Below are 22,922 nucleotides of genomic sequence, written 5' to 3'. Positions count from 1 at the left end.
TTCTTTCGTGGTATTGAACCTTATGGTAAAATTTCATGGAGATCCATTCACTTAAACTAAAGTTAGAGTGCGAAAACCAATGTGTCTTCGGACGACGCCGGACGACGCCAGACGACGACGACGACGACGACGACGCCAACGTCATACCAATATACGACCAAAAAATTTTTAATTTTTGCGGTCGTATAATAAGGAGATGCGGTATGATTCCCAATTAGACAACTATTGATGAAGACCAAATGATAAAGATTTGAACAATTCTACATGTTTTATTTAACCAAACTCTAGGAGTGGGGCATTACATTGACCTCGACAGTCCGTCCATCTGTTAATCCCTTCGTCCAACAAATATTTCTTTCGCACTTGTCTCTGGTACTACTATACAAAATGATTTCATATTTAGTCAGCAGCTAGACAGTGACAAGCATTAAACGTGTGAGCGTTTTCCAGTTCAGTAAGACACTTTCGTTTTGTTTTCTGATACTTTACGAATGGGGGTTCACTTAGTACGACAACTCGTGCATTAAGTTGTATGACTACAGACATCTTCTTTTTTTTTTGAGCATTGAGACCAAAAAGTAATCAAAACCCGTTTTAAACAATTATGACGCAAGGAAGTTCAAGAAGAATAAACGATAAGAATGGGTAAATCATATCAAAATGATAAGTATATAAAATGCCAAGTCCAAGCGTCACAGTAATTAAGGTGTTTTGTGAAAACATCGAAGGTTTTTATCGCTTGTGTCCTATTCTAGATTGTGACATTTCGACTGACTGTGGATTTGCATGGCGGTTGATATCATGCATAACAGGAGACGCTTACCCTGTCGACACATCCTGTCTCGCTCATTTTTTGGAGTTTATGCGATTCTTTTAGTTTTTCCTTGTTGCCTTGGTTTGTTTTCATAAAAGATATATGAGGTTTGAACATTGGTAACTACTGTTGTAATACTTTACACTATTACAAAGTAACTGTTCTTACAAATAATAAGTAAACAGCTAGAATTATTATCATAATTTTTTTAATTCTGAAGTTGTATTTCAAATTATCACAGTTCAAACACAATGACAGCAGCATAATGTAATGACAACCTGTAAGAAATCACCGTCCATGAAAAATACAATGCTACAATGTCTGTTCCAATGTCAAATAAGTCAAGTTGAACATGAACGTACGAATAAATACATGGAGAGGATATCTAATAAATACTTCAAATATTTACAGTGAACTATACAATGAACACAAAGTTTGTTACCAATAATAATTTAAATAATAATGTGTATCTGCATTGATATTGCGTGTAAAGTGCAAAACTAAAAGATATGTGTTTTATAACTAATTTTCTTCCTATACATCCAGAAAATGTTTGTGAACACATGTGTCAGTTTTTATAGTTTAAAATTCAAAAAAATCTGTCTGTGAGATTCACGTAAAAGTTGTAGCATTCTAATGAGTATTGGCTGTTTTACTCAAAACATTTTATATAACTTTATTTTCAAATGATCCACCTTATTAATTCAGCTTCTTATTAATTCATTGACTACATCTGCATGTTTTTAGGTTATTGAACTCGTAAACATAACACTATGCATACATGTTTTGACACAACCGTTGTATATACAATGTAGACTTATGAATCACAGGAGGACATGTTGTGGATTGGCATATTCGTATGTTGCACTTTGAGTCCAAAACTGTTTCCTGAAGATACACTACAGATACAATTATACTAAGAATCGTGTGTTGTCATACTTTCTAGAAGGCTTTCAAAATCATCGGATTCCTTCATGAATCTGTAAACAAAAACATAATTGATATATATTCCATCCTATTTTCACTTTAATTTTCTACCGGTATATTTGTTAATTTCATGTTTAAGGCAGCATGATGGTGTCCTCCGTGTTGTTGTGTACTTAATGAATTATCATTGATGATTTTTTTTTCTATGAAAAACTAACTTTATATGTCACGCTTCTCTTAAAGTAAGACAACTATGTTATTTCAACATAAGGTCATACTTTTTTTCTAAAAATGTGTTTTTTTTTAATCTTTGTAAACAAATTTAAAGACTTTGATTTATAAAGGAATGTGATCACTCGGAAAATCTTATTTAACATATGACTGCCGTGAATTGTATTCTGTTGTGCATCACGAAAAGAATATGCAGATCATTTTATCCTTTCAGAATCCAAAGCATAGCGGGTATTATTGTCAAAGTGTACAACATAAAGTTCTACTTGCATAACAACGTTCAAAACAATGGAAATTCACCAATGCTAACAATTCAATTACTCATATTACATTATATTTTGAAATGGTGAACTGTTTACAACATCTTTTTTGACGAAAATCTGTGTGATCTATTTTGGAAATTGCTTGATTCATATTTCATTTTTTGGCAAAATACTAAACAATTTAATTTCTTTTACGTTAATGCTCCAATGATTGTCAATAACGAGTTTTACTAGTAAAGCATGGTCTTTATACACTTCTGGAGCATCTGAGATCACTCCCGGTTAAAGTGAGTTTCGTGTTTATCATTCTTTATTTTCTGTGTATTGTTAAGAAGAATATTTTTGTCTTTTCATCGTTTCTTTCTTTTAAGCCATGGTTTTGTCTGTTTTTCTCCTACTTATTATTTCTGAGTATCCCGTTGGTATCTTTCGTCTCTTTTGTAAAGTACAAATTGATCGTATTTACCTGTTTGAAAAACAGACACGGGTGACAAGTGAAAAACTTAACTCCAATTGTTTCCTCGTGTATTATTTTCATAATTATAATTAAGCATCATCTTAAATGTGTATCTGCAAATATCGAGTGTTTCAAGAGAAAGTAGGAAACAGTATTTTAACATACAATTTTCAAAGCGTCCTTTAATGCAAGAACATAAAATGTTTATTGTATTTAGTAATTTTGACGAGCTGCTATTCAAACATAATCCTACCTGTTTAATGATTCCTTGCTTGAATTTATTAATCCGTCCGTTTCTAATTGCGTTTTTTCTTTAAATATTCTATAAAAAAAACACATACATTCTTTTGGTTATCTAAATACACTACGAAGTAATTTACACCACAAATAATTTATTCATAGACTGCTACTTGTTTTGGTTCCTTTGTTTAAAATCGCTACACAGGTGACACTTCTCTTTAGTACATACGAATTTATTTTTCTGTTTGTCAATAGGAAGCCTCATTTTGCCCACGAAAAACTTCTACAGTATCTTTCTATGTGTATCTGACAGGGAGAAAATAATCAGTTTGGTACTTGTTTTTAATTATGCATTCGTGTTGCAATAATCCCTTGATTAATTCAAGTTTTCTTCAAAATAATTATTAAATTCTCAAAACAAAGTTATTTAACACTATAGTAATTTTTTTTATTGGGATAAGGTGAGTTTTAAGCAAGTTATTGTTAGTTGTTTTTCTCTTAACAAATTGCGATATTATTGAATTAGTTTGTTAAATAGTCAAAAGTAGCACTTGCAGAAAAAAAAATACATACGATTCTATATCTTCGTAGCAACTAATAGACATCTTCTGGTTGCATGTATCTCGACATAACGGCTGCTGAAATGTATATATTTTGCAGTTGAATTATGGTTTCATAGTTGTGGAAATAAAGAAATGCATTTTTTAATTTGTTTCGAATTATCAATATATTCATTTTTGTCCTTCAAAAATATATTTGTAAATGATGGTTGTCCACACGAGCAAGTTATTATCCATTATGATGTGAACTTATGATTTTCTTCATGTCTAAAGTGAGCTGGTTACTGTAAGGGGTTTCGCTTGAAATGATATTGCAGTGACCTCTTGGGTAAAATGTATAGATTTTCTTTCTATCGCAGATTTTTTTACCTTATGATATGAAGTTTTTATCGTGCATATATATTCTATATCCATTCTGTTTAAATTGAATACAATTAAAAGATGTATTTAATGTTAACATATTGATTATACATGGTTGAAAAGAAATTTAGTAGATATCATGAGGATGCATGATACAATAACAAAACTTTGAATTTTAAGTATTCAAGGCTGTACCATTTAAGATAGAACTTTAAAAAGAATTTCTGTATTTGGACGAAGGATGTGTCAGATATATTGGTTATTCTTATTTTTATGGAAAGGGGAGACACACTTTTTACTTTGGTGCTCTTGAAGATGACATATGGCTCCAGTTTCCTGATGAAGGATATTTGAGAAAACCATAATCGTAAAATACAATATAAACTCACCCCTGAACCATCAGCAATAATATCTTTTAATTCCTCCATGTTTCTCGACAATTCTCGAAATTTTTCATTCAAATTCAGCTCATTTCTGTATTACAAATGTTCCAACAATATAACATCAATCAATTTGTAAGATAGAACATTCTTCTTTAAAAAAAAGTTCTTTAATCTTAAAACAGCTTGTATAACTAAATTGACATCATTCTTTTAAAATATTTAATATGTAAAAGCAGTAAGTTTTATTATTTTCATTTGAAAAGACATCTTCTTCTTGTCTTAAAAACAAAACAGTTATGGTTGTTTACTTGTCCTGTGCAACATTAAGGTACCCTTGCATATTTGGACTGTGTTATCGTTAACATCTGTGGCGAGGAACTAAAATGTTTGTTGCAACTGCATAATTTGAGATTTTTTTTCTAGAGACACCGTTCACTGACATTTATCTTTTAACAAGCGACCTTAACAACAACCTAACGACAGAATAATATTTTTTTATCTTGAACATTTAAAATTTTAAAATTTATTCTGGTTTTTAACCTTCAATGAACCTAAAAATCATTGTCTGGGCTAAATTTGGAAACTTCAAAAAAAAACTTCACTTATCAACGGGTTTGTACTTGCGTGAGCAACACGACGGCTGCCACATATGGAGCAGGATCTACTTACTCTTCCGGAGCACCTGCAATTACCCCCAGTTTTTGGCGGAGTTCGTGTTGCTTAGTCTTTAATTTTCTATGTTGTGTTTTGTATGCTGTTGTTAGTCTTTTCGTCTTTTTTTTCCATGACATTGTCAGTTCGTTTTCGACTTGTGAGTTTGAATATCCCTTTGGTATCTTTCGCGTCTCCTTTTCAAAAATCTTAAAACTATTTCGTAAAAGAGCACGATGTGACTGTCACCCAATTGATTAGACACATGTTGATCTCTGGTCTTAATATGCCAGAATACTATTCATATCTGAACAATTACCAATTATGTCATAATCCGATGATATTTTTGACTGAATAAAGATCCACATGGTGGGTGATACATGCATAGCAAAAGACGAATACCATGTCCACGCACGCGCTCTGTCGCCGTTTGTTGATGCAATTACTTCAGGTTTTATCTCTTTTGTTTCTATCATTGTAAATAAATTTATTAGTATAGAACATCGGTAAACAATTGCTGCCTCTTTTTTTTGTGGAGCATTTAAAGGTCATCACCGGTTTTATCCTCGTTTTTATATCGTTATTTCCAAAAAAATGTTTTGGATATTGTTTACGATATTGCCTTCTCACAGTTACAGTGGTTTACTCATAGCTTTGTTTTCCAATTACCTTAAAATGTCTTGGATATTGCTCACGAATATTTTCTTATCACAGTCACAGTGGTTTGCCCAATGATTTCTAGCTTTGTATACTAAATTCAAAATACTATCCCTGAAAATATAAAAATAATATATTAAGTAGAAGTTCAAAAATAATAAAACATCAAAACCAATAGATTAATTTTACTGAATTTTATTTCCATATTCATTCATAATGTATTCCCTCCAAATGGGAAATATATTTTTTCATAAAAAGTCGTCAATAATTGTTTATAATATTTAGTTAAGAAATGATTCACCAACCAAAATAACTAAACAAAACTTGTTTATATTAATAAAAAGGATTTTTTTGCTTCCATAAATTTTTCTATATTATATTTTCTTTTGAAAGCCTTATGCATATTACACTTGTGTTCATTCTACAAATGCATAATGCAAAAGGTCAAGTTCATGCCACAATTATGTTAAACATATGTAAGAAAAAACTTGAAAAGTTTCATACCTTAAGTTCTTATTACGAACTAAATCCAGTGGTGTTTTTTCTCGAACGACAGAATACTTAAGGATATCCGATAATGTATCTTTTGAGGTCTTCAGATAGCTTTTTAATGTTCCAATACTGTAAATATAATTAAAACATATAAACCACTTAGATTTATTTGTAACTTTTACTTACTTATATACAATGGTATTTTACTTAGTCTCATGTGTTAAGTGAAGCCATGTGCACTAAGAAACAAAACTCTTGCCTGAATAAAATTCATTATTTGTGTTAAATTTACAAAAATACAAGTTGAAATCATATAAACGGAGTCTACAGATAAATTGTTTGATGGTGATAGGTAGTTATTTTTTTATAATCTTTTTTTCAAATGTGGTAATCTATTTCTGCTTATGACTGTAAACAATAATTCAGATGAAAGAAGTCAATTTTTTGTAACTACGGTTAGTTTTAATATATGTATATACATTCAGTATTTGTTGTTCTTATTTACCATTCATCAGTACATAAAGACGTAAATTCTTTCGATTTTGAAATTCTTTTCATAATACTTGATACATCATGTATTCTCTCCTGGATGTATTCTGTAACTTGTGTGATCTTAAAAAATAAAGTGAAATGGATAGAAATATATAGAAGTTGATAGCATATATTCTTAGACACCTTTTATTTTATCTCCATCTAAATCCAAAAATGGTTTTTATTTTTCATACGTTATATACGATGAATAATTATGATTATGGATTAGCGTTTAACATCCAGTGGTAATTAATACATGCATATCAGGATAAGAACATTTTAATGAGATATAATTATGAACCTGTTTCGCTATGAGGAAGAACAACTGAAATCGACACTACATAAGGTTTGCGGTCACCATCACGAATTGGTTGACCGATACCATATGTCGGTGTCTCAACTCACTAGCGACATGTTTTCGCTGTATTAGATCTTTACTTCTTTAGATACTAGTAATTTCGTTTGATCTGTAATTTTAACGACTGTGTCCTTTTCCCGATTGTTAACTTTTTACTGGATGTAAATTTGCATGGAGGATGATGCATCTATAGCAGGGGACACTTACCCTGTCTATGCATCCGATCTTGCTCCTTTTTGTGATACATTCAGTTCTGTTTCCTACCTTAACTTGTTTTTTCCTAATCGATTTTCGGGTTTTGAACATCGGTAAACTACTGTCGCCTTACATTTGTGCTTGACAAACGCTATGAAACCAGATTGTTTACGTATTTATAAACATCGATTTCCTTATATACTGACAAATAACTGAGAAAATAACTTCAGACATTCTTCATTTAAACCAACCAATTATGTTATAGGTAACTGACCGTCATACTCCTAACCGGCAACAGGAATTTTTACATTAACTTTTGGGTTGATCTAGGTTTCACGCCTCAAAAAACATCCAATGAGGATTTAAATACTTGTCTTGTAACAGGCCAGGAATATGACAGTGGTTTTCCAATCGTTCGGTTGGTTGATATAGTCGAGCATTCGGGGTTTTTTTTTTTTTTTTTGCCTTTACGATATTATATTAGAAATTTATACAATGACTTCAAAATTAAAGTAAAACTATTTTCAGTCATTAGTTACGTGTAAGACATACCTGCATGGTTGATTGATGCATTGAACTGTTTTGTGTGCCTCTTGCTCTTAAGGGGCTGTCTGTTTGTATTGAAAACATTTGTGAACTGCACGGTTTTAATCGAGAAAGTCTTTCATTTGCAATCATTGTTAACAACTCAAATTCTTTTTTTAAATCCTTTAACTTTATTTCATTACTATTTCTGAAAAAAAAAGAATTAATGTGATCATATGAAAAACATGTACACAAGATACGTTATAATTATTTCAACAACGTTTTGGTATTGCATATAACATGTATATAATGTATTTTATATTTCTACCTTTTATACACGAAGTAAATTTTAATGTAACCTTTTTATCTATAATGGTTTACTTTTACAAATTGTTACTTGGATGGAGAGTTGTCTCATTGGCACTCATACCACATCTTCTTAAACCTATTTTTATCATTACACTTTTACCATGTGGTACAAAAAGAATGTGAAAGCAATTATTCCTTATCACTAGGCATAATCTGGTTTGAAAAAAGTTGGTGAAAATGCAGTATATATGTATTAAACGTACATATCTCATTTGTCATTATTTCAATATATGAATGATTATCCTAACAAAAGCTACTGTCATCTTCAAGTAAAGTTTAATGTAATCATATATTGTCTTGACAAGAATAAAAATCAAGAGAGGCATCTTACCTTAAATCCGATCGAAAAGTTTGAACACATTGTTTAGATCGATGGATGTCCTCTACAGTATTGCACAAATAAGCTATGATACAAGCTGCTTTACGGCCAACCTTTACAAGCATCTCATTTCTCAAATTTGCATTGTCCAGCGTTGAAATATCTATAAATTTACAATACAATAATATTGATGAATTGAGATAATTGTCTTTTGTTGGCCACACTGTTGACGTAATATTTGAAATCCAATGTTTGAAATGTTCGTTTCTGGACGTTAACGATATGCAGCAACACAGTGACAAGTTACAATGTAACTTCAACTGTCATGAACCTGTACATCAAATTTAAAACTTTAGTTTCTTCAAAATATTATCTCAACAATCAAACATTTAACAAAATGTTTTCATACATTTATATAGTATTTAAGTATTACTACCGTTGCCCTTTTGTAATGATCAGATATTATAATGTAGACTATACTTCAAAAATCAGATACAAGAGGTTCGGTCAATTCATTCTAGCAACATTTGTTTTATGTGTGATAGCCGCTATTCTGTCTGCAGAAGTAAAACAGTTTCGAGATTACTGTCTTGAAATATAAACTTATCAAAGATACCAAGCTTATAAATTAGTATACCAGACGCGTGTTTCGCCTACAAAAGACTCATTAGAGGCGATCGAATTAATATAGTTAGAACACCAATTAATAACGTAAGAAGTCAAAGAGCATTAAAAACCAAAATAGTATGCCAAATATGGCTATGGCAACCTGTAAACCAGGGAATTTAAATTGATTGTATAAATAAATTGTCAACACAGAGATGTGGGACAATCACACTTAAATATTGACGCCGCCGACGTCATAAAACAGCTCGCAAAAGTCTCGACAATTTACATCGTCGAAAAAAAGAATGATACTTCATATCCCTTCTTGATAGTTCTTACAACTTTCCTATTTGTCTATAATGCATCCGAACCTACCTTATATATTAATTATTAATATTTGTTCGTCCTCAATATGCATGAAATAATTGCCAGTGAACGTTTATGAAACAATCTATAAATTAATGCAAGTATTTGTAGTCAGTTTGAAGACAGTACACGTATTCAATTTCAAATTCAAACTATCATTTGGGACTTGAAAACTAAATTTGTGTTGTTCCTTTTCGCATGTATGATTAATTCTGATATATGTTGCAATCAATCAAATTCTTTTAAAGGGTGCAGTTAATCGTACCAATTGGTCCGTTTACTCTACCTTTCTTGCCTAGTGTTATCCAAAATGTATTTGTACATGTGAAAAACATGCTGAATACATCATATTAAAAAACATCTTTGGTTACTTTTTGATTGAAAATATAAATACAAGTAGTTTTTAATAGACACTATTTGAACATTTGGCTGTACGATTTTATATAGTTTTTGCTGTTGCATCCGACTTTTTCAGTTCCGAAATTTTAATCCAAATGAGATTATGATGGCACAAATAAAAAAGATCGTTGTTTAACTGCATAATTTGTTTAAATAATTTTGCTAGAATTGTTCATTATGGTTGACCTAGTGTCTATTCGGTGAGATAAAATCACTATTGTATCTCAAATGTTTAATCTCCGAGATTAGCTGTGCATTACTGCTGTTCGAATTTTGTTGCACATAGTGTTTATTTTTATTAATCCACCACTTACAAACTCGTACTTTTTTAGAATGCATCTTGCAAGACAATATGACTTTTAGTTTTACAACGTATGGTCAAGATATGTAAAGGGCAGTTTTTTGTGCACATAAAACTGGTTTAACTCCACTACATGTTGTGATTGTTCCACATGAGGCTATCTGGACCATGTTTTGTTCGTTATTGTGTCTTTTTATACGTCTTCTTTTTCGGAGAAGTCGGTGTTGGTAATTGATGTGGTCTGTTTCATTGTCCAGTATTCGGTTATTCTTGTTAGCCTTGTTATGAACGTTTATGTGTTATTAGAATATATAAATCCCAAATAACCTATGTGGTGATTTATATGATGTCCGGTCTGTTGGAAGCTAACAACTTACACCAGTGGTCTTATGAAACCTTCTTCCGGGAAGCAGACATTCTAGATAACGCAGTTCCTGTTCATATTTTAAACATATGTCATTGTCAATACTTAACCGTTTATTTGAATCAGAGCGCTAGGTATGTGAAACAACACTTTTAAATTGCTTTACTTAAAAACAGATTTAACAAAAGTATGGAAAAATTACCGACTTGCAAGGTAACTTCCATAAAACCTGACGAAACCAAACGCTAGACTTTATCAACCATGGTGATCTGGGTATGCTTTGTCCACACTTATGTAAAGGGAAATGGGTAATATGAAAGGCGACCTTGGATAACCTATGTCCAAATCTATGTAATGTGATCGGTGGTAGCCTTGCTTGCCTTTTCCCCGGATGTGACCTACCGAATTAGACTTATCACCGGGTTTGGACTGTCACTAACATCACGACGGGTGCCACATGTGGAGCAGGATCTGCTAACCCTTCCGGAGCACCTGATATCACCCCAGTATTTGTTGGGGTTCGTGTTGCTCAGTCTATTGTTTTCTATGTTGTGTTTTTTGTACTAATGTTTGTCTGTTGGTCTTTTCTTTTTTAGCCATGGCGTTGTAAGTTTATTTTCGACTTGTGTGTTTGAATGTCCCTCTGGTATCTTTCGCCTCTCTTTTCCAAATGGCATTACAATGAATGAACATGAAACCTATTTGATGTATTGCTCATAAACATGCATATTAAACTCACCATTGTGTATTCGTGAAGAATCAAAAATATCAACATCAATAGTGGAAAATAACAGTAAAGGATTTTCCCGAGATGTAACTGGTAAATCTTTTATCGTTGTGTCCAAGCTGAGATGTTCAATATTGGTTTTCTCAAAATAAATTGTTTGATAACGTCTGTCAATTTCAGTTTCAGTAGCAATCATTTCATAAAGCATCGATAACCTGGAATGAATTAAATTAGATAAATGAAATGTAGAGTTTTTCACACTCTATTGAAAAGAAACATCAATCGAGGATATATGGTTATCCATATAGAAACATAGGCTACAAGCCTGATATGTTTTCGACAGAACACAAAAGTATTAATACCGTTTTATGAAGAAAAATATTGACTTTAAGATTATAACATATTTTATCTTTTTTTTCAAAAGTCAGTAATTATTCTTTCTGATAAAATAGAAATTTTTTTAAATCTGTTTTTAAATTAAGCAATTTAAAAGTGCTGTTTCACATACCTAGCGCTCTGATTCAGATAAACGGTTAAGTATTGGCAATCACATATGTTTAAAATATGAACAGGAACTGCGTTATCTAGAATGTCTGCTTCCCGGAAGAAGGTCTCATAAGACCACTGGTGTAAGTTGTTAGCTTCCAACAGACCGGACATCAAAGGTACCAATCTAGACTTTAGACCACTAAAAGATTCAACAGCATCTTCAAGTTTAATATAAGTTGTATAATCATTATTAGTTGAATTCTAAATATGAAAAAGGCTGAAACTGCTATTGTCTGAACCTCATTTTGAGAAATTATAAAGCATCACACAGTGATGTATCTGGTGAGTTGATAACAAACAAAACAAATAATTCTTCTTGCGAAACTTCGTCTAGTATATATAAACCAGTTTATAAGGAATTCTAGGGTCTGTTTTCTCTGACTTCATTTCCTGAAGGTTGCTGCTGCTCAATAAGAAGATCGTTTTTGTAGTCACATCTCCACACAGCTTTCCTCGTTATGATATTGCAAAGTACAAATCATCAACAGATTTCTACTTTTTGACCCCCCCCCCTTTTCCCTAAATCGCACACACACACACGCGCGCACCGAAACGATTGCGTTGCACCGAAACGATTGTGTTCATCCCAATGTCAGATATTTATGGAGTCGTGGTGATCAATAATCTGTCTTCTGTGAATTTTTTGTATTTATTTTTACTGTCGTTGGCCTTTTTTCTTTTTGTTATGTTGGTGTCCGTCTTCATCGTCTTATTGTGTTTAATAACCACTTTTTGTTATCTTTTCAATGTTTAACTTCGGTATCCATACATTTGTACTTATCACATGTTATTTTGAAGAATATTATTTTAAAATTCTGATGTACAATTTATAGTGTCAGAAAGGATTATTATTCTAAAGTTTAGCATGCGATAATCCGAGTCGCATTGATCCATTTCGTGCTAAATTTTTTTGTTCCTTGTCTGTTAGTTCATTTAAAGAGTGTTCATTGTTCTTTCAATGAAGGCTCAACCTGTTTTTATTTTTGATATATGCTTGGAGTTAATAGCTGATTAATTTCTGCATAAGTCATGATGACGAAAATGTCTTTCTTAAAAAGACGTGATTTCCAAGTATTTTTCGAAATGTCGTTTTACTTCCATCCTTAGTTTCGGATATTCTTTGTTGCGAATAGCTGAATGATTATTTGTCATTTTCTATTTACAAAGGGCGTTACATTTCGTAGTCATGTCAATGACAAAGTAAAAATTTAGATGACAGTCTCGTCAAAGGCAATGTTTATGACTTATGAAAATATTCTAATTCAAACAAACTATAGTATAGTTATGAATAGAAGGTATTTCCTTATATACTTAGGAAGACTTTGATCTTTATCAAGTACGTCAAGATTGTTTGTATATTTATAAAAGTGTTCCATTGAAAAGGTTTATTTTATAAATAAAATCATTAAAAATGTATGTAGTATGAATATTATCTTAATCTATATATATATGTGTGTATATAGACCACGTTTTGTGTCATGGTCACATACATATGAATAAAAAATTTCCCTATGCCTATCTTTTTACTTCCTTGTTTCGACCTACATTTATTGATTCGATACCTGATACTTAGCTTCCGGGTGTATTTTTTTTCAGTTAATATTTCACTTTCTATTGTTTCAGTGTATAAGATCAGACTATGGTATTTGAAAAGATTACCTCGATATGTTACATGATGTAGGAAATTCAGAACTCCATTGAATCTTTCCGTTTTCCATTTCCTGTATACCACATATTTTTCCTCTTGGTTTTTGGCTTATTATTAAAAACCTTAAAAAATATTTCAGTATTTTACTATTGCGCAAATGTAAAATAAAATACAATTCCGATATTTCCTCATTGCATCATTTTAATAAAATTTGATACTTCCGAAATTCGACAGTTTGCATTTCCTCCCGAAAGTTCCAATTGTCATACTCTTCCGGTGTTGCGTAAAATATAAATATTGTCTTATTAACGAGGAAAACTACAACGGATTTCAATATAATAGAGAATAATTGTTAACCAATCACAGTACTGATTTTCTTATCTATTTAAAGTTTAAATGAGACACTTACAAACAATGATCTTTTTATAAAAAACTAAAAGGATTTACCAATATAAATAAAGGCCTAACACGACAAAAACAACTTCCTTTTTCTGTACTTTTATCATTGTTTTCTATTAATAATCTCTGTACGGAAAAGAAATAATTAAAGTTTTATAAAAATTAGTAGAATTTCAACGTAATTCGCATTTAAATTAGATATATTTATATATGACTTAATTTTACTTACATAGTTTGTCTATTTCTTCTTGCACCGCCATAAGGCTTGAAAGGAACATTACCCGTAGCAGCATGAAACAAAGTTACCCCTAATGCCCATTTATCAACACACGAGTTCACCTTCACATGACTAGATTTCTGTATGAAAGCTCCTTTATAAAGTAATGGGTGCTGAAAATGAAAACTTATTAAATTATCTGCTTGAAAATCGGGTAAATTACAAAATTATTGTTTTGCTTTATCATATTAATAAGTATTGTATTGTCATATCAGCATATATAATATTTGTGGTATATACAAATCATAAACAACAACAAATTTTGGGATTTTAGTATATAAACTTTAACAACTTTTTTTTAATTTAAAAATTCGATTAATTAATCATGGGTCGTAGTTAAACCAACAGGAAAATACACAGGTATGAAGATTACTGACGTTGTTGTTAAGGGGAATCACAAACGCATTAGTCTCGCAGACACTCCCATTTGAATTTGTCCTTATGTAACCACATTTAAACTCTGACGTGTTAATAAGAGTATATGCATATGTATTGCAATCGGAACATGTTCCTACCTCAATACATCCTGAATACATTCAGTATATAAGTTCCATCACACGCGAGGGAAACTTCAGTACAGAGATTGACTTTACCTCGTATTGTGGTTTTTTTACTCTCCCTAGATTTGTGAGTTCAGTCGACTATGGTGTTTAGATGTTAGTATTTTATCCAAATATATCTCATTTCAACATTTCCATGACAGAAATTGTTTTCTCAAAGTAAATACCAAAAGAATCGTGAAAAACTTGCAAACTATATTTATGGTAATTGTTTCAGTATATTGTACTGGTTGTTAAAAGCTTATGAAAGTGGAACAATATTGATTTGTTATAGTTATATTTATCATTTTTACAGCTCTAGCTGCTGATATCAAAATCATGGGTCTGGATGGGAATAGTAAAATAGAACATAAACGGTCAACTACATAAAGAATACAGAAAATTGGAAATATTTACATAATGCAACAGAAATGAAGACCTCCCTCATACCCTCCCACCCCATCCTGACCCGCATAACTCTACATTTATGTAGATATTAAAATATTTACCAGATATTCTTCTGTACCCGCCAATGAAAGACACATTTCTTCGTCGTACTGTGAATGATTTTGTCTTGAAGATCCAAAATCAGATATTTTAAAGGTTGTTCTGTAAAAAGGATAATAATTATTATTAGAAAATCAAGGATAGATCATATAAATAATTATAAAAATTGTAATTTGTTTATTTGAATACAATAGAAGATAATGTTCGATTGCAGATGATCATTGTAGCAATAAATCAGATGCAATCAATCTCAAATAGCTGGAATGGCATATAATTTATACCAGTTCTAATATTTACCTTTTCTTTAAGTATCTTTTATTCAGTATCTTTGTTTTAAAGAATAACAAAAGAGGAATCCAAAGTATATTGGGAAACGTCGAGTTTACTTTCCCTTTAAAATACTGAATAGGGGTCGTTTACTTACATATTTGGCACGGATTTGGTAATGAGTATATTTGCTGGTTTGATATCACGATGAACAAAATCGTTGGAATGTAATTCTTGTAAACCGGAAGCTGAAACAGATATTATGAATAAAATAAGGTTCTTAATGTTGAGACAAATAATTATTGGAACAAAATATAACGGGTCTTACACTATTACATAAAGATAATATTGCAAAACAGTGGTACGACACAAAAGAAGTGTGGTAGAATAGTTCACTATTTCAAGCTTCAAACTACATGATAATGTTGAGACATTTAGATTTAATATCTAATATGGTTCCTGATTATATCATAAGATAAGTATATGAAATGTTTAGGATTTTTTTACATTTAAAACCACGGTCATGAATTCATCAGATACTTAACAAATCTAGTTTTACTCGTCATTAAATAGCGTAGTATATAACTAGTTGTCTATTTTTGGCAAAAAATATATGGTAAGGTAGGTCTATATTTTTTTTCATATTCCAATTATATAATTAAAAATTGGGTACCAAATGTCTATGCTGTTCACCCCTACAACCAAAAGGATCGTAGTGGGCTTTTCCGATTCAAATTTACACAAAATTGAATGAAATTGTAAGTTATTATGAGGGGGTGGACAGGGGTTATCCTTCTCCCACTTTTAGAATATTTTTAAAATTGAAAAAATACCCTCAGCAGAAGTTATGATTATCTGGACTAGAGTGTACTATAACCATAAATAATTTTGTCAATGGGTGATGTAGCATATCAACGTTACTATATAAGGTTAAATGAGGTTTTATTTATTTATATTCTGTTCTATTTTAAAGACCACGTGGAGGTTTATTGAAGGGAAATATTTAGTTCATCTATATCGGATGTTCTATACAATAAATGAGGAAGTCATAAAGTATTATTTTTAGTGCCCTCTTGTTGTTAATCAGTGATTACCTAAGATTACCTAAGAGTCCAACATTGACACACCCTGTAATTTAAAACAATTAATTTGAACCTATCCATTTTATTTAAACCCTATCCTTATTAAACAGAGGTAAAGAGTTATTTTTGTGCAACATGTTTCCCAGTTCCTTTATCGTGATTCCGTGATTGCTGAAAGCTAGTTTCTCGTAATTTCCTGTACAGATGGGCAAACTTGCATTGGTCAGATCAATATTTTCTCTCAAACCTTATTTTTGCTATTTCCGTGTACTCCCTTCCTCTCTCCTTTTACACAATCAATTTACCCTTTACAATAAAAATTTTGCGTGACATGACCTTTTATAGATTGGGTATATTTGGTCTTCCTTGATCGTAAGCCAATTTGAGATAAAGTTTGTAAATTAAATGTATATATCAAACTTGAAAACAATTTAGTATATATTTTGTTTTCTCCACAGGAATTTAATCCAATAAAAAATATATGAATTGATTCCTGTGAACTTTTCTGTTATCCGTTCCTAGTGATGTCGTTTCATTATGTGAATTCTTCTCAGTTAAGCTCTGAAATGTCGATATACTAAGATTGACAAAATTTGTGTAAAATGTAAAAATATATCAATGAAAATAATTTTGGTTTTTTTTTTAAATTAAAAAAAAATTTATCGAGTGAAAAATGCATATATTTTAATTATGCAACATAACCTTTATGGGCCGATAATTGGTTTGATAAAGTATTCGTATTCGTATAGAAACAATAATTTCCATACATGTAATACAATATGACATGATCTATTTCATACCTAAATGGGTTATTAACAATGTGAAGAGAATATCGGGTAATCCGTTCATGTATTCAGGTTCCTGTAGCATGGTTTGTAAGCTTCCGCCAGAACAAAATTCCATAACAATTACCGTTTTATTTGAAATTCTCTGAAAATAAAATTATTGAGATTTGTTGTAAAAACCTAGGTTGATAATAATTGCTACAGCATACAAACTCAATATATGCCATCAAAAGTGATTGGGTGGACATATAAACAAGAAGATGTGGTATGAGTGCCAATGAGACAACCCTACATCCAAGTCACAATGTGTAAAAAGTAAAAATAATTAATGATAGGTCAAAGTACGGCCTTCAACACGGAGCCTTGGCTCACACAGAACAGCAAGCTATAAAGGGCCCCAAAATGACTAGTGTAAAACAATTCAAACAGGAAAACCAACGGTCTAATCTATATAAAAAACGAGAAACGAGAAACACTTAAGAACCACATAAACAAACGACAACCACTGAAACAGGTTCCTGGCATACCCATTTCTGCTGTATCTTTTATGATTCGTTTAATCATAAGTAAGTGTCCTTAAATTAGACCAGTAAGAAACTTTTTTTTCTTTAACTCTTTTTTCTTTTCTTTTTATTTTGTTATTTCTATCAATGTTTCTATTTTATTACTTCTAATTTGTCTGATGGACGTTTTTATCTAACAATAACGTGTCAGAACATCTGAAAGTCAGGCGAGTTCTTCACTTTATTACCACGTGGTTGATACCTCAGCTGGTTGATTGCAAGTCTCCGAGAGTATTACGAGCCCAGTACTTCAGTACTTTTGTACTGGTATGTTAATACAGATCTTTGAAATATCTTCCTCATGCATAACTCTGAACACTTGTCCGGGTTTTTCTATACGTTTTTGGTAACTTATGTAAATGCGCATTTGTTGAAATAAAATTTGTACCGTTAACATAATTATAAACTACATGTATCCTTTTTAATAATGCAATCATGTTTAAATATTTAGACAATAAACCACTTTGATCAAAGTGTGTTACTTGATACATTTTAGGGAATGTTAATGGAAATCTGTGTAATTTTATTTTGTATGCCTCATAAAAGAAATATGTTACTGTTTGTATGCTTTATACCTCATCTTCAATGCCAAATAGTTGAACAATATTTTTATGCCGGAGAGACAGAAGAGCGTCTGTTTCCCGTTGAGTTGCTTTATCGGCTCCTGTTCGTTTCGGTACTTTCAAAGCTCTCTTTTCACCAGTCACCTATAAGTAAATAATAAAAATATTCAGATTGGAACTATAAAAAGCAAATAATTTTTCAATTTCTGTAAATATGTTTCGTAAATTTTTACTATCTATGTGAATTATCAGGTGAGGTATGATTTCGATTGAAACATCTGTCCACAAAGACAAAAGATTTAGAAAGTACAAATAATTATTCTAAAATTTATGTCATTCAGGCAAATGATGCAACTTTATCTTTCCCATTGTTAATTGTCCTTTCCCTTAATTTAATTGAAACTTTCCATTCCTAAGTCCCCCTTTTTTGTTTGTTTGTGTTGCATATTTTACTTTTTATTATAGAGTTTAGGACTTTTCCTACCCTTTAAATGGTGCCACTTGCTAATTTTGCGAAAGTAACTGATGCCGTCCACAGGTATTTTTTAGTTCAGCAATACTCATTTTTTTTTTATTTCTTCTCTATAACTCCTGTGAACTTTTGTTTTCATTTTCATTTCCTTCGACTAAACATTTTTATTGCTGCTTTTTAAAGTTATATATATAGTGTTTTTTTCTCAAATAATTTTTTTTTTAGTTTTGATTCGTTTGTCTCACTTTTTTTAACATCTGCATACCTTATTGTATCCAAGAAATACACAAGAAAATGCTCCTTGTCCCAGTCTATCCTTCAAACTATAGTAATGGTTAACTGTTTCACCTACATATTCCATTCCTTGCTTTGTAAATTGCCATCTCCTTGGTTACAGTCTTAAAATAAAAAATGTACGTAAATTACCATCTCCTTTGGTTACAGTCTTAGAATAAAAATTGTACGTTAATTGCAATCTCCTATGGTCTCCTATGGTTACAGTCTTAGAATAAAAATTGTACAAAAAGATTTAAAATATGTATTGTAATTAATGAGTCCTACTTTATAAACTTTCTAAACTGGTTTTCCTATAAATACAAGCTTATTTCAGTATTCAAAATTTCTTCCTCGTTTTTATTCATGTGTAATTGTATTTAAAGATTCTAATTATATACATTGCATTCATTCACGAGTTCACATTAATGATTCTATTGTCTTTCCAGAAAAAAAACTCAGTTTCCTTTTCTGAATGAAAATTTTCAAAATGAAAGAAGTAACGTATTTTTATAAGAGGCCGCAAAAGGGATCGTATTTCGCGGATTTAAATAATTTGATCACAAAGCATTAATTTAGGCACTTTTTCATTGACAAAATTTAATAGAGTTCATGAAAGAATAGTACCTTTTCAGCAAATCAGCAAAAAATTGTGTTTATTTGCTCCTAACTAGAATGGTTTTTAAAGCATACTTATTCTAAAGTCTCAACACATTCGAAGCCATGTACTATGCACTTCAATGTACTTATTGTGGTTTTTAAAACAATAAAAAAAGGAAATAAGGAATTTTGGTACACTTCAATATCATATGTATTTCTATAATTGGTTGTCTTATTGTGTATGAAAAATATATTTTCAAAGCTCTTCCGTGATTTTTCCAACTGTTAAATGGACAATTTGACTTGGATGGAGAGTTGTCTCATTGGCACTCATACCATATCTTCTTATATCAATTTAATTATAAATATATCAATTGAAATAGCATGTCCTGAAAGGAAATTCCTTTCATTCTGTAAACTGTTAAAAAAAATTAAAAACGTTCATAGAAAATTAAATTTAGAAAATGTATATACCATTTTATAGATTAGTTGTAAATGTAGATCACAAACGTATACATATAAGTAATAAGTAATAACAACTTTTTCTACATGGTTGACAAGGTTTATTCAGAATAATAACATGCAGTTGGTATTTTAAAACATATAAGCTCATAACATACTTTGCTCTCTGTAATTTTAAGCATTCTTTCAAAGTGAATTTTAGTTACCACATATTTAGTTGTGTTTTTATCGTCAGGGTCATACTATTGGTTCATGTTTTAAGAGGCAGTAGCGGAAGTAGCTAAAACGCAGTCGTATACGCATGAGCTGATCCATTGTTCGTGCAAATATTTTGCTTACTTGTATTTTCAAAAGACATTCTTACAAAGTTTCAGAAAACATCTTCGTGTTATCCCATAAATTGTTAAAACGATTATGCTGATTATTTTTTAGAAATATGTAAAGACGATGGTGGTATTCGTTTCGTCATGCGTTGTTAAGGTTGATCAGTCGTGAACTTGGCTGAGGAGGGCCTCAAGGTTCGATGGATATATAGACATGTAGCTACATCATAATGGGGACGCTTATTTACAATTTCAAATAATCTCACAAAACATATGCAGCTTATATGGTATGTGAGTGTCCATTAGCAAGGAAAAGTCTCTATTATGTCAATCAGGCTTCTGTATTTTGCTCCGGTCATTTTTTCAGACTATGATCCTCTCTGTCCAAGCTATTATAGAACTTACATGAAGCTTTTTCATTGCATAATTTGCCCTAGCCAAAATATTTGCAACTGAACGTTAAGCAATGATATCTGAACATCAACTAATCAATTTCAAATAGCTATAACTAACCTTGTATTTACCTTTCGTCACTTAAATATAAACCTCTCCTTGCAATTTTCAATTTGGTTATTTCATTTGATTCATTTTTCTTCTCATTTTTAAATAAACGGCCTACTCTGTCAATGGTTTTTAAAGTATGTGGTCTTTCTGGATTAACCTATTCGTGCACTTTCAACTGTTTTACAAATTCTTTCGTTTGATCAATATTACACGGACAATAATGATATTTTTTTATGTTACACATTTTTGGCGCTTTTCCAGTTGTAACCAATCATTCTTGGCGATTTTCCATCAGGGAAAACCAACCAGAGATCTACTTATTATATAAAGTACCTTCCAAACAATATGTCAAAAACTGAAAGATGACCCTCGCCCTTATATAAGGCAATGATTAACAAAAAAAACACACCAAATGCATTATAACCATACGACTCGCTTGGGTAAAGACTTCTGACATATATTTAAAAGGTGATGAGGTCAAAGATGTGACAAAGATGTTTGGGAATACTCAACTCTCCCAATGTTGACCCTGTGTTGTGTATGAGCAAAAAAATACTGAACACAAGATATAAAAGCAACGATTTTGTTTTACATTTAAATTATGTTTTGTCAATTTCCTGATATGAAAACTTAAATACCGGCATAGCACACAATAACAAATGGAAAATATAATTAAAAAAATAACATTAAAGAATAATCCTTCGCCTCCAGCAAGAAATACTCTCACTGTCGAGTCCAAAACGGATATAAAAATATATTCATTTCACATTTTAATAAGACCCTGCCGGCAACCCTGCCACCCCTCCCCCCCTTTTTTTGTACTGATATGAAAGGATAGAAATGTATTTTCATCCATATTTACAACTTATAACCCTCAAAAATGCATTTTCATTAGGCTAAGCGAACATTCCTTCCCTGTATCTCGAGACAATGTACGTCCTGGGGTGCGTAATGAACCGTTTCTTTGTTTAGATTTATCAGTGATAGTAAAACGAAAGTATAGCAGACTGACATTATATTATTCGGTTATATGAATGTGTCAAATTTAGTTTAAGTATTTCTATGAAAATAAATTAGAAAAATATCAGAAGAGTGGTTGTGTTTTCAAAAACATTTCTTACCTTTTTACATTACAGCTGCAGTAGTACGTCAGCGGGCATTTTAAAATTGTGTGGAAATCCTGATGACAACGCGGAAAATCCGCTTATACTTTTAGAAATTAAATATGATCAAATGTGTACATTATACAGATAATTTCACTTAAACGCCAAATATAATATACTTGATATTTTATATCCAAAACAACTCGTCTGTGGTGATTTTTTATTAATTTATTGTCATTGTTATTGTTTATTCAATTTGATACTAAAAATAGAAACTGGTATTCCCCGGAAGTAAATATTCGTATAATCAATTTCGATGATTATATTGTACGTTATCGTTTCTTTATCATGATTATGTGTACAATTTACATTAATAATGATTACATTGTACGTACACTAACTGAATCAGAATATGTTTGGAGCACAATTCATATACAAATAATAATTATTATAATACCATACATGTATATATATATATGCATACCTTTGAATCTTGTTCACAACTGAGGTTCACAACGTTTATTCCCAATACTAGTATGTTATTCTCGGGAAAAAGGAATGACATCTATTGGTTTGAGGTTTCGTCATAAAACATATATAATAATATGAACATTTTTCTGAGAAAAATGAATTGCATTTAGATATTGATTAGGTCAAACTTTGACAATAATAAAAAAAAACTATATATAGGCAAACAAGTGAGAAAGCTAAAAGTTTAACAATAAAAATTTTGAAAACAGTTTTAAATTATTGACATCTAAGCTGAATTTAAGCTGAAATATAAAAACATATACAACAAAAAGAAGGTTAAAATTTGACTTTTTGATATTTATATAACGCCATTAAACTTTGAAACATAGAATTGACTGTTTTATATTGCTTAGGGGGGTACCATTTGATTTTAATGGGGG

The 22,922-nt window shown here is 31.0% G+C and overlaps 1 protein-coding gene across 4 annotated transcripts; it reads right to left on the bottom strand.

The window, feature by feature from the left end:
- Nucleotides 1-1,005: 1,005 nt before the first annotated feature.
- On the bottom strand, nucleotides 1,006-22,530 carry LOC127724510 (serine/threonine-protein kinase TBK1-like). Of its 4 annotated transcripts, none has more exons than XM_052231502.1 (19): nucleotides 22,496-22,530; nucleotides 19,012-19,144; nucleotides 18,287-18,418; nucleotides 17,164-17,293; nucleotides 15,439-15,529; nucleotides 15,017-15,116; nucleotides 13,921-14,081; nucleotides 13,304-13,414; nucleotides 11,604-11,783; nucleotides 11,108-11,310; nucleotides 8,345-8,495; nucleotides 7,672-7,852; nucleotides 6,541-6,647; nucleotides 6,048-6,164; nucleotides 5,556-5,657; nucleotides 4,242-4,326; nucleotides 3,506-3,570; nucleotides 2,946-3,014; nucleotides 1,006-1,794 (listed from the first exon to the last, which is right to left on the bottom strand). In XM_052231502.1, exons 2-19 carry the CDS (start codon nucleotides 19,105-19,107, stop codon nucleotides 1,731-1,733), a joined length of 2,145 nt encoding a protein of 714 aa, XP_052087462.1. In that variant the 5' UTR covers nucleotides 19,108-19,144; nucleotides 22,496-22,530; the 3' UTR covers nucleotides 1,006-1,730. The 4 variants fall into 4 exon arrangements, with proteins under 4 accessions (XP_052087462.1, XP_052087472.1, XP_052087456.1 ...); XM_052231512.1 differs by lacking the exon at nucleotides 22,496-22,530 and adding an exon at nucleotides 22,030-22,230 and having other exon boundaries at nucleotides 3,506-3,567; XM_052231496.1 differs by lacking the exon at nucleotides 22,496-22,530 and adding an exon at nucleotides 22,030-22,229.
- Nucleotides 22,531-22,922: the final 392 nt, after the last annotated feature.

This window comes from Mytilus californianus, unplaced genomic scaffold (genome assembly GCF_021869535.1).
Source record: "Mytilus californianus isolate M0D057914Y unplaced genomic scaffold, xbMytCali1.0.p SCAF_1, whole genome shotgun sequence".
In the NCBI taxonomy this organism is placed as follows: Eukaryota; Metazoa; Mollusca; class Bivalvia; order Mytilida; family Mytilidae; genus Mytilus; species Mytilus californianus.
This window is presented reverse-complemented; position numbering and strand designations above follow the sequence as displayed.